Below are 18,949 nucleotides of genomic sequence, written 5' to 3' on the forward strand. Positions count from 1 at the left end.
TTTCTTATTTATTGTGGTTCTTCTATAATGAAATGCATGACTGAGTTCATGGATGGAAGAAAAAGCTAGAGAACTGAAAGAAAATAGATTCATATATCTGTCATCTTTGCTAGCAACTTAAGTAATATTTGCTCGCTCCTGGGAACCTTTGTCGTGGAATGCCCCATCAACCTACCCATTCTGTATAATGCTCTCAAGTTGCATTTGTTTCAAAATTTGCAGTAATTTTGCAGAAGCTGATCAGCCAAGACAACTGGCAACTTATTGTGGCTGTAACTTCAATATTTTTTCAAAAACAAAAATTTTGAAGAAGTCTCATCCACAACATGCACTCTTTTTTTTATGAGAAAATCAGGTAGCATTCCTTTTCTGCCAACTTTAGAGGGAAGTTTTAAGGTTGATTTTAATTTATTTTGAAAACTGACATTTCATTTAATGCACACACAAAATTTCCTGGTCCTACTTGTGACAGTTACTGAAATATTCATCTTTGCACCATGCTACCCCAATAAACAGTCTTTTTCCGCTGGTCAAATTGAAGATTTTTCAAAGTTTGAGACTCTGATACTTAAAATTCAGTTAATTATCCTGCCTGTGCACTTTTTGTGATGTATTCTGCAAGATATTTCATTATGAAATGCAACTGTCCATTCTTTTCAGTGCTGTAGACCTTCAAAGTTGCTATCCTGTGCAGACTGACATGTCTTGATTTTCTAGTTCCCCCTACTTTGACAGGCATATTTTCCAATTTCTTTGCTGCTGAAGTGTTATTGATTTCTTATGTAATATGCCATTATCATATGGTTTTTAGAAGTATATGAGTTTTCATTACAGTACCCTCATAGACAGTACAGTATGACTGTGAAAATGTGAAAACATTAAGTACTAACAGCATGTACGCATCATCACATCTTTAAAATGGAGTATCTTCAGAACCAATCAAAATATTCATTTACTCTTTTTTTGTTTTTCTTTTATTGTCATGTCGTTTGCCAAAAATCACATTTCAGTCATTGTAATGAATATTTAAATTTTCACTGCTGCCACCTAATATGATGCAACCCCCTTTCAAAGCATATTCCATGTGGCCCTTGCATTATCGAGAAGAAAGGGGACTTCTACTTGATGTTTGCACATTAAAATATCATTTTTATCATTCAGATGCATCAAACTAACTGTTCAGAGTCTGTTAAGTGCATTGAACCAAATTCCAATGAAGGAAAAATCAAAACAAATGCAAGACGTCAGTGGACGTCTCATAGGCACTATGGCAACACTTTTTGCAGGATGTTAGCTGACATCTTATAGGAACTCAATTGCTTAAAGGATTAATGTTACATACAGGTAATAAATACTGAGTGAAATAAAGAATTAATAGAAGAATCTGCTGTATTATTTTATGATTTAGGAGAGAAACATAATATCCCATCAGTTCACATTTTCTGATCAGCTGCTAGATGTTCTTTTGATGAAAATAGGTCTAAAGCTATCGCATATACAACTTTGAAGAAAAGAACAATGAATGAAAGAGAGATGAAAACAGAATCAGAAATTCACACTGGAAATAGAAATCTGTCAAAACAGACAAAGAAGCATGACAATTGGAGAAATGCATGGAAACAATGATACAAATCTGGGATAATAAAAAAAATATATATATATGAAAGGAAATATAAAAAAAAAATGGAAGGAATACTTCTATGCTCAAGAGCTAGATGAGTATCACAATGGAAGAAAATCATAAAGTTTATTTTTTCTTTTCCGACACTGACACTGATTTTATTGCCATTGGCACCCGAATTCCACACAGAAATTTGTGGAGACAAAAAAGAGAAATACAAATAAAATACAAATACCTAATCCATTGGAACTTGAAAGACAACCATCAAATCAAGCAAACTTATAATCCCTTATTCCACACTCCTATCCATTGGTAACTGAAGGGAAAACTAAACATTGGCATTCTTTCTACGAAATTCCATAACATTTTTTTGTAATCTAGAAAAAAAGGTATTGTGTCAGCAAAATTATAAGAAAATTTATAACAGACAAAGGAAGAGAATCATTTGATCAAATTCACATATCACTGTAGTTAAAAACTGTTATGAAATTCTAGACAGAAACAGAGAAGTAGAAAATTGTGAAATTGAAGATATTGTGCTTGAAATCCCCAGTTACCCAAAGAAATAACTAAATTGAAAGGTAGCATTACATTAGAAGAAATAGCCTATACTCCTGAGAATATGAGCAACAGCAAAATCAATGGCACTGACGGTTTTTCAACTGAATTTTCTAAGTGGTTTTTTTTTTTTCAAACAGATACTATATCAGGACTATAAACAATGGTTATGAGAAAGGAGGGTTATGTTCAACGCAAAAAGAGGGTGTAATTATTTGCATACCTAAAGGAGATAAAACCAAGGAATACATTAAAAACTGAATGACCCTTTCTTAAAAATTGAATGCCTATTACACTTTTTTTGTGTGTGTAGCCTCAGTTGCATGCAGGTATTGGAACACCCAATCATTTTATGCTTTTCTTCTTATTTTTTAATTTATTTGGTGCTTTACATGCCTTCTTCATTGGCAAAAAAAAAAAAAAAAAAAAAAAACCATCTTTTTTTCTCCTTTAACTTTTTAATATATTTTTTCACGTCATTTTTCCATTCATCCTCATTTTTCAGTAATTCTAATAGTACTCAAATAGGTATGGTTGTGGCATAGGCAACAAAATCATCATAAGAATTATGCACTGAATATCTCAAAGAAATATAATCGTATCAGATAATGATTATTAAAACAATAAATGAAAAAATGATGAAGACTGGACAGCATCCACCCCCGAATGTGATGGCCCCTCTGTGGGACACACTGCCATAACACTTTCAAATGCTGTTTATAAAATTGGTTCTGTATGCATACCCATTTACCCCCAAACAGATAGAAGTGTAGCTTGGATGGGCAAAAAGTGTAGTTTCAGAGTGGCAAAGCATTTTTTACCTAGCATTATTTACCACCAAAATTGATATATACATTAATATTATGACAAAAACAAATGAATGTTTTCTTACCTTACATAAATATTAATCAGTGTTGATGAATGTCTGAGACAGGTAAATAAAAGGAACAGGCAATTATTGGTGTTGATATTCATCCCAAAACATGCATTTATTTACACACATCAAATGCACACACACAGTAATTTAGTAGTAACCAGGGTTACTTCAATGCTTTAAACTGAAGAAATTAGTGCTCAAATGTATTTGTATTTATATTTCTTTTTATCACAACAGATTTTTCTGTGTGAAATTCGGGCTGCTCTACCTAGGGAGAGCGCATCGCTACACAATATCACCACCCTTTTTTTTTCTTTTTTTTTTCCTGCATGCAGTTTTATTTGTTTTCCCTATCGAAGTGGATTTTTCTACAGAATTTTGCCAAAAACAACCGGTTTGTTGCCGTGGGTTCTTTTACATGCACTAAGTGCATGCTGCACACAGGACCTCGGTTTATTGTCTCATCGGCATGACTAGCGTCCAGACACCACTCAAGGTCTAGTGGAGGGGGAGAAAATATCGGCGGCTGAGCTGTGATTCAAACCAGCGCGCTCAGATTCTCTCACTTCCTAGGCGGACGCGTTACCTCTTGGCCATCACTCCACTGTGTCAAAAGGGAGGAGGCTTCCAATCCAGCTTGGCTGTGATCAGATGTGCAATGAACAGAACGAAAAATTTTAATTCATATCCATGAAATGAACTTGATTAGTCCACTGGGCTTCAAACGACAGGATCTCAATTGACTGACTGAAGAATTTGAGAAGCAGGGCCTACAGAAACTTTGAAGGAGCTGTAAGCAAAGCACAGTGCCCTCAGTAAAGCAGAATCAGCAAAGAGGAAAAGAAGCAAAAAGAAGAAGACACAAGACTGCTTCTTCCGAGACCCCTTTGAGTTCGCCAAAAAACTGTTTGAGCAGCCCAAATCAGGGACACTCACAGTGGGCAAAGAAACACTTGAACAACATCTCAGGAAAACATATTCCGATCAGCAAAGCAAAAAACCACTAGATCTCAAGGGTTTGGTTCATCCCAGGAAACCAGAATTGACGTTCAGCAATAAACCACCAACCCTTGAGGACATGCTGAAAGTGGTTGAGAAAGCCAGGGCCAAATCATCACCAGGGTCAAACCGAATACTGTACCTGCTGTACAAGAAATGCCCTAAAGTCCTTGAGTGGCTCCACAGAGTGATAAGATCAGCATGGAGTAACCTGAAGATCAGCGACCGGTGGATAATAGCTGATGGCATGTACATCCTTAAAGAACAGAATCAAAGTGGATGCTAATTCAGACCAATATCGCTCCTGAATGTCAAAGGAAAAATCTTCTCTGTCATGGCTGCACGACTGACAACTGACACAGAATCTATGTTTCAGATTTATTTGGAATCAAAAACAAGATTAGATAGTATAAGTGAGAAAATAATTATGAATAGTATCAAGAAATGACGTCTAGGTACATTTGACCTGAAAGCATTCATAAATGGATTCAAACTTACTTGAATTACAAAGCTAAGAAAAACTAGTTTTAAATGGTAAAATGTAATCACAAACATGTTCCCTATGATTAGTCAACTTGAACTGTATAGAAACTGTTTATTTATAAATGAAAAAATAAATTGATATGGGTAAATCAGCTTAACCCCTATGCTGCCAATATGACCAGATAACTCGTCAACAAAATATTCTTACTTTTCCCAGATTTGTACTGAGTTTGTTGACAAAAACACTGCATGAGGTAGTCCTTTATTTGAATGATTTGGTTGGATTACAGACAGTGTTTTGCCCGGTTCATTGTACGCTCAACAAAGAATCCAGCACCAGCTCAAGCTATGTCATCAAGATGCACAAAAACAACCAAAATTGCTTTCTTTAGCTGATGCTCAAAAAGAATTGAAGCATCAACTAAAAGAAGAAGACATTGATGATTCTTTATCGGACGACTGGATAGAAAATAAAGGGAGTAATGAAGAGACTGGTCAAGATACCATGAACAGCGAGTTACACCAGCTGTACAGAGCAGAGGGGAACTGGAGAAAGTGTACCAAAGCAGAGAGGGGGAAGAGGATGGGGATGGAGACCGAAGGGGCATGGCCTTATATTGTTTGAGGGGATCAATGTAGCGCCAACAAACAACAAACAACTATTGCCAACTTTACTGGTGATAGTGGACTGAAATCAGACCCACAAAACACAGACTGCATCGACTTTCTCCCTCTCTCTCTCTTTCTCAATGATGAAAATCTAAATCAGGAATTTGTTCAGGTAAAGGCAAATCCAGGCAGACAAAAAAAGTACTCAAGACTATCAACATAAAAGATACAAATGTGTTTGAAATGAAACAGTTCTTGGGTTCTTGGGTCTGACTTTACTGCCGGATGAGCATAATGATTTTTTTTTTTTTTTCTGGAAAACAAATTTGACTGAAAAGACTGGACAATTACATCCATGTTGTTATCACTTTGAGCAGTCAAAATAAATTGTGTATTTGTCACTTTTTAAAATATACTTTCTTGTGGTTGTTCTAGTGTAATTTGTGCGTACAGGTATTATCCATTTGTCAAAAAAATGCTACGTTAATATGCAAATTACATAACTAATGTTTGTAATTAAGTTGAAAATGTGACAAAAACAAAACACTGATTTCAAAACATTTGCATCTCATAGAAAATGTACAAAATTGGAAGACATCATGTGTTTTATATTCTTTATTCATTTACCTTTCTGAAAAAACAACAACATTTTTATGGATCTCTCTCCAATAACAAAGCACACACAATCTTTTTAAAAACATAAATCCTGGCAAATAGATCTCACTTAAATCTTATTTCCCTGGCGCAACTTTTTTACTCAAATCTGACCCCTGCATCTTAAAGACTGTGTGTGGCTATCTCAGTATCTGTGTCTAAAATCTAAACTGTGAACACCATTTGATGCCACCTGTCAAAACAAACTCAATTATGACATCAAAAATTACAATAGATGCTCACAATAACACTGAACAGCAACACTTCACTCTTACCAATGTTCCAAATCCACATTTTTCATGTTCACCTTCGCATATGAAACCAAATCACAAATTACACCAAATTTCGACTGAACTTTATCCCAGTTCACCCTACGGCCATGAACAAAGAGCTGTGTCTGAGTTGGGGATAAATATATTGTGCAAAAGTAGACAAATCAGAACTGAGCTGATTGCCATTTGAAAGCAGAATGCAAAGCAAAGTGGCCGATGAAACTGAAACCACGGGTAGCAGTTTGGATTCTGACTGAACTGAACAAGTCAATGAACTAGGGATTTACAACACTGTATATTCAAGTGAAGGCTGTAAAAATCATTCAAAAACGTATTGGAAAAAAAAGCAGCAGATAACTGAGCAGTCAAATGGAGTTAACAGGGCCAAGTCAAAAAGCAGGAGAAAACAAGTCCGATTCCGATCCAGTTTTCTGAAGATTACATCACTACTCTGCTTATTAGCAGAGCCAGAATGGAGGACTGTTGCTTCATGGCAGATGCATCTTATCAGATGTGTGCACCTTATACATGTTCAAATTGTTTCGTTTTTCTTTCAGGAGGTGTGCCTTATGCTCTGCAGCGCCTTGTAGGACAAAAATTACGGTAATAAACTTTTGGATATGAAAAAATCATTTCAGAATATTTATTTTGTCAAAAAAGGAACAAAAACATACAATGAAATAATGAATTATAACAATACAAAACTGACTTGTTATGCTATTGGAGCATTAAGTGACAAACAGATGTTAATTGGGATGTCATATTTCACAAAATAAAAAACAAAAACAAATGAGGTTAAACTCCAGTGGTTTCAGGTTTGGCTTGTACAAAGGAAATTGTAACAAAATACTGAGTGAAAGGAATGAAAATTAAGCAAGACAATAGATGTTTCTGCAACTTAAAAAGAAGAAGACATCCAACACCTGTTTTGGAGATGTAATATTGTCAATTCTTATTTCTGAATGCCTTCAAACAGACTTTGAGTTTGAATAAAAAATGCCAACATATATCAAACTTGAAATTAACAGAACAGATGGTTCTCTTAGGAAACAATACAGAAGAGATGGTTCTCTTAAGTACCTGCTCAACAATTTCATCTGATGTCTCCTGATCCTACATGTAAAATCCAATGTCTATTTAAATGGAGAATGGATAGTACAGCCCCATCACTAGAAGCCTTTCTGCATCAAATTTAGGCATGGTAGAACGCAGAAAAATATGTCATACCTAAATATGTGTTATACTTCATTCAGGGCAAAATGGTTTTACTACATGCCATTGATAAATGACAAAGGGTAACAACTCCACTCTCATTCAGTAGTACTTGTTAATCCTCTATCAGTAGAATAAAAGTAGTTTTTTTTAAGATCAAAACAGTTACCTTACACAACACAGATTCTGCAGTAATATAAAAAAAAATGTTGTACTCTATACTATTGTAATTTATTATGTTTCACATAAATGCAGATCCTCCCTGTCCAGATTCTGGAAATGAGTGTTAATCTTTTTTTTTTTTCTGCATATATGGTGCTTGGGCATTGTTGGTTTTTGTGGGGGTTTTTTTTTGTTTGTTTGTTTGTTTGGGTTTTTTTTGTTTTTTGTTGTTTTTTTGCGTGAGCGGGGGGAGGGGGAGAAGATGGGAGGGGGAGTTGTTTGTTTATGTTTTTTTACTTGATGCCTTTTTATGTAAGTGGATGCATGTTTGTGTAAAGATGTGCTATTGTGGATGTAGTTTAAATTTTTCAATAAAAAAAAGATTTAAAAAAAAAAAAAGAGAGAGAGAGAGAGAGAGCGAGAGAGAGAGAGAAAAAAAATCTTTATCTCCCCAATTTTTGTGCACGGGAAATATTTCATAGAAAATCAAAGGTAAAAATGGCCATAACTTGCTTCACTCACAATCAAACACTGATCTTTCTCTGGAAGAACTAAAGTAAACTGAGCATTCTGCAAAAGATTTTCACTGGTTTGAGAAAGTCAAAAAGCAAGACCGTACTTTCTGTCTGCTGGAGAAATATTAAGAGAATATATAAAAACTCAAGCTTAGCATCCTTCCAAGACGTCTATCTTGTGTGGCAACAAACTGACTCACCTTACGAAGTTTTAAGTGTCCCCAAGCAGATTTCTGTCCTCCTGTATGTCTTCCTGGTACAGAGGCAATAATGTGGACGCTGAAAAAAAAAAAAGGAATAACACATACACAAACCAAGACAAAAGCACATTCACACACACACACACACTCACACATACATATACATAGTGGGAGGGAGGCAGGAAAACAACAAGCTCTGGTTTCTTCATGACAGTATTTCATGAAACCACAAGAAGTCAAGTTCTACCATGCAAACACATGCCTGCTTCATCCATTCAGTCCCTTCAGCGCAGTCGCGTGCGACAAGTGTAGTGATGAAAAAAGGGAATTTTGGTCAACTTGACCCCTCGAATACGTCATGATTTTCATGGTTTTTTTCTTTCTTTCTTTCTTTCCGTGCGTGCGTGCATGAGTGTGCGTGTGTACAGGTCTGATAATGAAAACTCACCTGTCGATGTCGTGATCATTGGAAGATGCTTTAATCATTGGCGGTTGCACCCAGTCAGGGAGAGGTGGTTTGTTTTTCCAGTCCTGCTCCATTCATTTTGGAGTGAGGGGTTTGTTTTTGCTGATTCAGTTCGGTTTTGGGGCCTCCAGTGCCACTACATTTCCTGGGTCCGTGTCCGACCAGGAGGTCTGGATCTACGTTCTAGTTCCAGGGATTTAATCTCCCTTATGTTTTTCCCCTCACAAGCTCTTGAGGTGAGTCATGTTGGAAGAGAGTGAAGAATGCTAGTTTTGATTTACTTTTCTATAGACAGGGAGCGGCCATTGATACGTATTTCAGGTTGTTGTTTTTTGTTGTTGCTGCATTTAAAATATATACTTTAATTTCAGTGCAGTATGGCTCCTTTCTATCCTTGTGGATTCAGATTTATGTATATCTGTGTGCACACATATTCTGGTTGTTTTTTTTGTTGTTGTTGTTGTTGTTTAGTGATAATTATGAACAGTTGTAATAAGGCATTCAGTGGTACGTGTGGGTGTGTGCGAAACCCCTCTGTGTGTTTGCTTTAGCACATGCATTGTTTTTCTTGTGCTTGACTCTTGGCTCGAGTATCTTTACAGCTCCGAAGAGTATGCTGAGAAGCGCCAAAACTCAAAGAAATGTATCAGACTGCAGATGTGAAGCAACATGGTTGTTTTAGTATACTGTAGTGCTACTGGAAGAGAGAGAGAGGGAAAGACCACAGAATGCTTGACCAATTGACATTTTTACCAGTGTGTGTGTTTTGGTGAAAAACCGATAAAAAGACGAACAGAACATTGAGAAGTGCGACTTGTGTGAACTTGAGAGAAATCGTACAAAGATAACTCTTTCCCCCCCAGTGGATGACAGACTTATTATTATCATCCGTGAAAGAGCTGTAGCAGTAAGGTCGATTCCTGTGTAGAGCCGGGTTGATTCCAGATCAAGGCCAGATAGGCTTGTGTTGTGTGGAGAGAGTTGGCCGGCAGCATGGATGGTGCTTTAGAGTGTGTGGCGTGTTGATCTGTTCGTGCAGATCTAGAACAATGTAGTCACTGAGAGAGTCAGCTCGGCAGTCAGTCAGTCACACTCATGTCAAACTGAACGTTGCCGCGCCTGCTTCTTGAACTCTGGTGTATTGCGGTCGACTCAGTACAGAGGCACTGACGACGGATCAACCAGCGAGATGTGTGTAGCGGTTTTTCCCGGCTGAGGATCTATCCACCACCGTTGTTTTGTCTCATGCTCCTAAGAGTGTCAGACGATTCCTACAGTTTCCCTGGTGCCTGATGTCCTCTCTGGAGTTTACGGTACTCCCGTGTATCGGCCATCTTCCCGGGTGCTGCAGTCCCCCGTAGTGCCTGAGCATGACCTGGGCACATCATCTGTGTTGTCCTCGCCCCATGTAAACTACTGTCTCACTGGGGCGTGCTCGCCGTGTATCCCCAACACTTCGCCTGCCTGCAGGGAGTCCTGGACTCTGTCTGCCGACGTCGTGGCGGTTTGTGTGTGCCTCGGACCACTGTGTTCAGGACCAATGCAAGCCCAACACAGACGGTAGAGGATGCGTGTGCATGTGTGAGAGCAGTGCACAAGAGGGGTGAGTGTGTTTGAGCGAATGTGATTTTTTTTTTTCTCTTTAAAAACAACAAAGCTTGACATAGTGAGGCGAATTATGGGTAGCGGGTTAGTAAGATTGGGAGGGGTGGTTGGGGGGGTGGGGTGGGGGGGAATTAAGGGAAATAGTTAAGGCCTCACTGCTGTTTCGGTTATCAGTATGTCTGTGTGAATGAGTGAATAAAGTTTTGTATTGTGTATAAATTCTTGGTGTTGGCTGCACTTAATTGTGCGTGCGAGGATCCGGAGACCCATTTTTCTTAAATTTTCTTTTAATAGATTGAGCGGGGCCGGTCGGATTGTAGGTGGATCCTCAACCTTTACCGGTCAAGTGACAAGCGCATACAAAACTCTGCTGCCCGACTCGTCCTCAGAAAGAAAAGACCTGAGTACATCACTCCTCTTTTGCAACATCTCCACTGGCTCTAACACAGAATGAAGTACAAGATCTGCACTCTATGTTATAAATGCATTCACAAATCTGCCCCTTCCTATCTCTGTGGCTGCCTTCACCTCTACACTCCATCTCGCACTCTATGATTGTCTTTGGATCCACTCTGTTAACGCATGCCCAGATTCAAACACTCGACTGTTGGCTGCTGTTCTTTCTCTGTCTCTGAACCTTGCAATTGGAATGAACTTCCTCTTTTGCTTTGTCAAGTCTCCGCACTCAGCTCTTTCAAGTCTGGCTTTAAAACCCACCTCTTCCCAAAATAGCCTCCCTTCCCTGCCTCTTCCTTGTCTTCAGTTTCTCCAGTTTTAGAGTTATGCATGTGTGCGAATGACTGGTGCAAAAGCGCTTTGATATGTGTCTGTACAAGATTCAGCACTATATGAAGACTATTATTATTATTATTATGCAAGTGTCGTTATTTCTCATGAGCAAATAAACACATGCACTCATACAAGCTTAAACAGACAAAGACACATATCACTCACGCACGCACGCACGCGCGCGCGCACACACACACACACACACACATAACGCAGTATGCGAAAGCCCAACTTAAGTCAGAATTTAACATTTTTGACATTTATATATATCTGAAAGTTTAAAAATCACAGATGACACAAAAAAAGCAAAACTGATCCATCTATCACAGTTTGTTTTGTTGTTTTTTTTCTGTATTTTTTCAAAGTTGGTGCATCTGAAAAGAACAAATGAAGAATTCAGCTCATGAAAAAAACATACATTTGCCAGCTTGTAACTTTAGAACAAGAATTATCTTGAACATGTTTGTAGTGTCAAAAGATTCAGAATTAAGTAAGCTAATAAATTTCTCTATATAAGAAGGCACGGGAAAATTCATATTTTCTTTCTGTTCTCAAACGAAGTCAAGAACTTCAAAAAGTTCAGAACTCTGAAGCATGACTCACACTCAAAGCTAAGAAACGTCAACATATCACTCCCCTACTCGCTTCCCTTCACTGGCTCCCCATTCAAGCATAAATACAATAAAACTCTCAGTCCTTTGTCACAATTTCTTCACTGATTCTTGTCCTATCTTTCAGATCTACTTTCTGTCTATTCACCATCCAGACAACTCTGTTCTTCAAATGACAAGTACAGACTGTCCACTCCAAAGATTCATACCAAAACTCATGGTGAACGTTCCTTTTTTTGTTGTTGTTGCACCAAAACAACGGAATTCACTGTCCTCACACCTCCTGTACTTCTCTCACCTGCACAAGCTTGCTGTGATTTTTGTTGCTGGGTGTGCTCTTTCAGTCTTTGTATTGATCTGTATGCATCTGTGATGATTTTGGTGTGTTTTTCGTGATACCTGGTTCTGTGGTGTTTATTTTTGACAATGGTGAATGTGATGTGCTTTGTTTTGCTGTGATTTGCACCTGTGTGATTTACTGTGATGGCACATGTGTTGATTTACTTTTTTTATTTTTATATGTCACTTAGTCTTACATATGCATATTTTAGCCAATGTCATGGAAACTGTGCCGACTTTGTACATATTTTACGATACTTAGTCTTAAATTTGTATATTTTACTGTAAAGCGCAGTGAGCCCCATCTGAGATGGGGGTACTGCGCTATATAAGCCTACATTTCATTATTATTATCATAAGAATGGCAAGTGGAGGAGTGACATCATACCATAAGAGAGCAGTCAACGGTGACAGTGAATGTTCAAATGAGAGACAAAGGCCGCATTTGTGTTTGAACAAAAATATTTCCCATAATGCTGATGAATCTGTAGCCAGATTAACTACAATCTTCTGGTCAATCGGTCACAAGTGATTTACCTCCCCTTAATCTTCAGGTAAATCAGTCACAAGTGATTTACTTCCCTTTACAGGGAGCATTATTTCTCATCATTTATTTAAAAAATCATGAACAATTACAAATTTTCAGTAAGATTATATTTTTGGTTATATAAGATATGATTAGGTCAGAAAACCTTTAATTCTTTTAAACTAATATTTACATGAAGGAATTTTGGCAAGACCTTCGAAATCTACTCAGTTATACAAAATACCTTATACCTGCTTCTATCTGAAGATCACCTTATCTGACACATGACTCTACCACACCATCACAAATCTTTTGAACTTTAGCTTTGATCCTAGATCAAACTAATGTTTATTGACTGCAGTCTTCAACTCACTGGAGATGTGCTGGAACTTCAGCGCCGGTGCTCCACCAGCTCAGAATGACGTGCTGTAGTGTAGGATTTGACAGATCTCCGATTTTTTTTTTTTTTTTTTTTTTTTTTTAAACATACACTCAGCAGTGTTCAATTAAAGGGAAACTAATCAGGTTTCCTTGAGGGACCAGTCTAGGAAAAATTGAGTTATTTCCCCTAGACCGTTAACCACGTGAAAGGCCTTTCTCACCGACTTTCCAGACACGCCCACTCCTGTTGAGGTGAGTGTATTTACAATTTGATATTGTTGCTAATTTATTTCTTGTGTAAATAATGTTGATTTCTACAATTTTTTATGAATAATTTGTATAGATTAATGTAAAAATTATCATTTGATGTGTGTGCACTTACTAAATTGACTTCAAACTGATTCATGAGAATCAGGGAACCTTACTGTGTGAGAAAATCATCTTATGCAGCTTTGTGGATTAGCTGATGGATATGACATGCCTGGTGAATACAGTATACCTATTTTACAATTTTGGTTTTGTTTTCAGTATTTAGTGACATAATTTAAAATATCTTTAAAAATATTTAGGAGCATTAATGAGAAAACTGTTTTAAAATGTTAAAAGAAGAGATAATAAACTTTCTAGTGATATATAATTTCTATGTCTTTGTCTCTATGTGAAAGTGTGTTGAATTTTTTAAATATGCCAATATTTGCCCATCACAGCAAAACTACATGAACTATTTTAACTACGTCTCCATAAAGTTAAATGTATTTTATTATCAGCCCCTGCTGACAATATTTCTGAAAAGTTAACCCACAAGCTGCCTACACAACTGTGTATGCTTTACTGCCACTATGACAATTTGTCAGCAAAATATTCAGACTTTTTCCTGGTTTGTATTATGTTCAATGACAAAAATACTGGTACCTTAAGCTTGAGGAATCTTTCTGGATTCTATTGATAGCTAGAAACCCCATTTACATCATGAGGCAGTCCTTTATTTGAATGATTTGGTGGGTTACTGTTGCAGTGTTTTGCCTTGCTCCTTGCTCGCTCAGCAAAATGTTGAACACTGTGCTCAAACAAAGAAGAGACAGTGATGTGAACTTTATCGGATGATTTGATAGAGAATAACAGGAACAAAGAAGAGACTGGCCAAGATACGACAATCACAGTGAGTGATGCCGGCTACACAGAACAGACAACAGAAACGCAACTGAATTATTAACAATACACAGTGTGAGCAATTCTTGGATCCTAGTCAACACGGTTTGAAGAGAACTGGATAAAGTGCCCGAGTCAGAAAGGTGAGAGGAGGGGGAGTACAGTCTAAGGCTCACATCACTTAGTCACAATAAACTGAGTATTGTGTCTCTTGTTATTGTAGTTGTTCTAGTGTAATTTATGTAACATAATAATAATAATAATGTACATTTATATAGCACCCTTTCTCTCTAAGAGCTCAGAGTGCTTTACATGAAAGAAAAATATTACACATTAAAAATAATTCATGACCACTCTTTCTAACCCCCCCCCCCCCCCCCCCCCTCCACCCTGCACTCTCCCTTTCCCACTCTTCATGCATCCAAAGTGAGCTGACATGGGTGGTGTTGGAGAACAAGGAAGCTGAGAGCGCTTATAGATAGGTTTTTAATAGATGAGTTTTCAGTGATAAGCAAAAAGCAGAGATACAATCAGATGCACGGATATGATGAGGAAGGTTGTGCCAGATGTGAGGAGCAGCAAAGAAGAAAGAACGCTCACCAAAGGTTCTTGGATTGACATGAGGAAGTTTCAAAAGATAACAGTCTGAGGAAGAGCACAGATTTCTTGAGGGAGTGTAAACGCTGATAAGGTCAGAAAGATATGTAGGTCCTGTGGACTGGAAAGCAGAGTAGCAGAGACATGCAACTTTGTATTTAATTCTCGCTTCAATGGGGAGCCAATGTAAAACACGGAGGTGAGGAGAAATGTAATCAGTACCTGGGACAGACGGGATTTGTTTTGGAGTTTTTGAATTCGTTGAAGAAGATTATGTGAACAGCCTATGAGAAGAGAATTACAGTAGTCGATTCGTGACAGCACAAAAGCAGAAATAGATTCAACAGAAAGGTACTGACGAAGTTCACAATCGACAATAAATATCAGATTTACTACCTGAGCATGCATGCTGAGGTTTGCTGATTTAGAAAACTGAACTGTGGCATCACCAACCACAAGAGGCAGGAAAAGAAGTAGATGTGGACATTCTTGCAGAAGAAATAATCATATCTTCAGTTTTGTCATCATTTAACTTTGTTGGATGTCATCCAGGATTTAAGATTGAGAATGCAATCCTGCAATGACAGAATCAGACTGTGTACTTGGTTTTGTTCTGCAGACTTTTGTGGGTGAGTATCATCATCAAAACAGTGGTGAAGAACAGAATGGCCAGAAATGACATCAGGAAGAGGAGCAGTGTACAGGTATTACTATCCATTTGTCCAGAAAATACTGTATCAGTGTGCAAATTACCTAATGAACAAGCTGAAAATGTGATAAAAAAACAAAACCACGATTTCAAAACAACTGCATGTGATTGAAAATATACAAAATTGGAAAACATCAAGTGAGCTGTGTCGTTTATTCATTCGTTTATTTATTTATAGTCTGTTCATCTAAGAAAATAGATGATATTAATATCATTTCGATTATTATCATTTCTATCATAATAATGATGGTTATTATTAATATTAATTAGAAATCGACATTTCTGTATATTCGAATTAAAAGGGGGGCGGTTGAGGTGGAGGGGAGGGGGGTGGGGGGCAAGGGGTAGGGGACTAAGAATGGAAGAGAGAGAGAGAGAGAGAGAGAGAACAGAATGTGGAAAAGATAGAGTACAAAATCTAAAATGGAGAGGGTGAGTGTCAGTGATTGGAGAAATAAAAAACATAATACTGGAAGGGTGTGTGTGAGAGGCGGGACGGGGCAAGCGGGATTAGGACAAAAAAAATTATCAATAATCAAATATTGTATGCACTACTTCTGTAGATTATTATTTGAAAAAAGGTTCATGTGGGGACCTACAAAAAACAACCAACTGGACTATTTAACACATAACTAGCTAACTTTAGTAAAGAACAGTTTGAAATATATAACTTTTTCCAAAAAATGTTAACATTTGAAACTGGTAACACGTCTTCCGTAATTTCTGGAGGCAAAAAAGGTTTCATTACTAAACAGTGGGTTAAAACATGCTCTACCATTAAACGTCCCTTGCAAATGCATTCAATATTTTCACAATATTTTGTGTATGGGGCATTTAGTAATAACCTAAATGCCATGCTCTTAACAGCCCTGCCAGTTCTTTTAGCATTTAATAAGGCAGAAGTGTTAACTTCTAAAGACATAAAGGAATTTTGCATATTTCTTTCAACAATATTACACATTTCAGATGATGATAAACGATGAGGAAGTTCAATTGCATTTAAAGCGTTTTTAGCTCCTAGCTTTGCAAGATGATCTGCATGTTCATTAGAGAAAAGCCCGCAGTGTGAGGGAATCCAGCACATTTCAATATTAGTTCCTCTCATTTGAATACAGTGAATCAAAAATCTTATTTCAAAAATGATGTAATTAATGTTCGTACAACCTGATTTGATAGACTGCAGAACTGATTTTGAATCGACACAAAATAAAACATTAATGAAGTTTAGGGGCAGATCAATTAGATATGTTAATGCCATAAGGACAGCAATTAATTCAGCTGTAAAAATTGAGAAGCCCTTTCCAATATGATATGACTTTTCAATTTTCAAAGCAGGAATTGCACATCCAGAACCAGCAAACTGATTTTCTAGAACAGAACCATCTGTATATATTTTTAAGTGGTGGGGGTATGTTTCAGACAAGTGTGATTTGACTTGAGAAGCTAGTATACTGGGATTTTCATCTTTCTTAATGTCACAATATTGAATGTCAAAGCTGCTCCTGTTAATTCCCATAATGGAACTGGTGAAGTGCTCATAATTGGACCAACATTTTGTGGATCAACATTTGATTGATTAATAGCATCCGACACGTATGTAGAAATAGTTTCTAGATTTCTGTTTCGCTCGTTTCGAAAAAAAAAAAGTTTTGTCAGACCGTATATTAATCTCAGTTTTGACAGAATTTTCTGTAGCATTTGCTCTAATTACATATTTTGCCGATGCTAGCTTTCTTAATTCATTAAGAGGTAGTATTCCTGAAGCTCTATACGACTGTAATGTGTTCGTATGAAACGGAACACCTAGGGCCAGCTTTATGGCTTTGCTATCTAGGCTTCTTTTTCTAAGGAAAGCGTTCGGAGCAGAGAAAATACCTCCTGTCCATACGTCAATCTAGATCTTACCAGTGCAGTAGCAAGATGAATAAGTGTTTTTGAATCTTGACCCCAAGGCTGTTTACTGACGATTTTAAGAAAATTTAAGCTTTTCATTGCTTTTGATCTCATGTTTTCTAGATGTTTCTTCCAATTTAGCTTTGGAGTAAAATAAACACCAAGGAATAGAACCTCAGATTTGTAGAAGAGTTCTCTTCCATCAAGATGAAAAGTTGGTAATTTTCGGGGGGCAGCACCATTATTAAAAAGTATCATGTGTGTCTTTTCAGTTGAAAACTGTAATCCATTATCTTTCATATAAATGTTTAATTTATCAAGTTCTGATTGATATAAATTGTTAATGTGATTGATATAACGCAGGCCTGTTTTCTTTCGCAAAGTTACGTTCATCCAAACTGCTGTATCATCAGCGTATTGGGCGAGATTTATAGATTTAGACAAATATTTTGGCAAATCATATAACATTATGTTGAATAGAAGTGGGGAAATTATAGAACCTTGTGGAATACCCATGTTAATTGATCTTGAAGACGACAATGATTGCCCAACTTTAGTGATGATGCTTCTTTCTGTCAAAAGAGATTTTATATACTTGTATACATTGCCACTTAACCCAATGTTCTGTAGCTTAAACAGTAGTCTGGCATGCCAAATGAAAACTGTTGTTTTATGTTTGTTGTTAGTTTTACTAGGTGATCTAAGGTTGATCTGCCCTTTCTGAATCCAGCCTGTGCAATCGGAATAATTCCATTTTTATCATAATATTAGCCTCATCAATATAATTTTCTCCAAGATTTTTCTTATGTGCGATGTTAGGGATATGGGTCTATAACTTGATGTGTCTGATCGTCGTTTAGCTGATTTAAGTATGGGAGTAATGATAGCTTTTTTTCCATATACAAGGTGTTTTGCCCGTTTCCCAACATTCCGCATAAAGTGTATGAAGAAGTTTGCACCATTCTTTAGAAGATGACTTATCATGGTGTACGAAATACCATCATAACCTACAGCTACTTTTTTTTTTTTTAATTTCCAAATGACACAATTGCATCTTCAACTTCTTTAGAAGTGAGTGAAGCATTTATAAATGTCATTATTAGGAGCTGGTTCCTTATATTGTTCATTTGATTCACTATTAATTCTGACACCAGCTGTTTGGGTGTTAATCCATCATCGTTGCATGTTTTGGCAAACATATCTGCAAAAGTTTCTGCTTTTTCTAAAGAGGTAGCGAAACATTTCCCATTAACTTTTATAGGATATTCTTGAAAAGATATCCCATTTTTCATATCCTTAATTTTCTTCCATACCTTCTTTGTATCTTTGTAATCTGAAACTTCTTGAATACAATAATTAGACCAATACTGTCTTTTGACTTGAGCAACAACTCTGTTGCAATGATTTTTGGCTTTCCTCATTTCTTCATGGGATTGCTCCACTCTGTCCTTTATTCATTTATATTTCAGAAAAAAAACATACTTTTATGGGTCTCTCTCCAATAACTTAGTGCAAAGAATTTTTAGAAAATATATACCTGTTTTTTGTGAGAAGACCCTGGCAAATAGATTTCAATTAAATCTTATTTCCCTGACAGTTAAAGGGTTAAATGCACTGAAAATTGCAACAACTAAAGTGACAAATGTGTAGTAACACCAATATCATATGCACCTGAAAACATTTTTTTTTTTCTTAATATTACTGTTTCATGCAGATTTATAC

The 18,949-nt window shown here is 36.9% G+C and overlaps 1 protein-coding gene across 4 annotated transcripts in view; it reads right to left on the minus strand.

Annotated features, from left to right (window-relative positions):
• Positions 1-18,949, minus strand: part of LOC143280811 (tyrosyl-DNA phosphodiesterase 1-like) — a 142,007-nt gene that overhangs the window by 76,968 nt on the left and 46,090 nt on the right. For all 4 annotated transcript variants that reach the window (XM_076585507.1, XM_076585504.1, XM_076585506.1 and 1 more), the window contains exon 10: positions 8,163-8,241. In XM_076585507.1, the coding sequence (XP_076441622.1) occupies positions 8,163-8,241 (79 nt within the window). The remainder of the gene's footprint in view (positions 1-8,162; positions 8,242-18,949) is intronic.

This window comes from Babylonia areolata, chromosome 4 (assembly GCF_041734735.1).
Source record: "Babylonia areolata isolate BAREFJ2019XMU chromosome 4, ASM4173473v1, whole genome shotgun sequence".
NCBI lineage: Eukaryota > Metazoa > Mollusca > Gastropoda > Neogastropoda > Buccinidae > Babylonia > Babylonia areolata.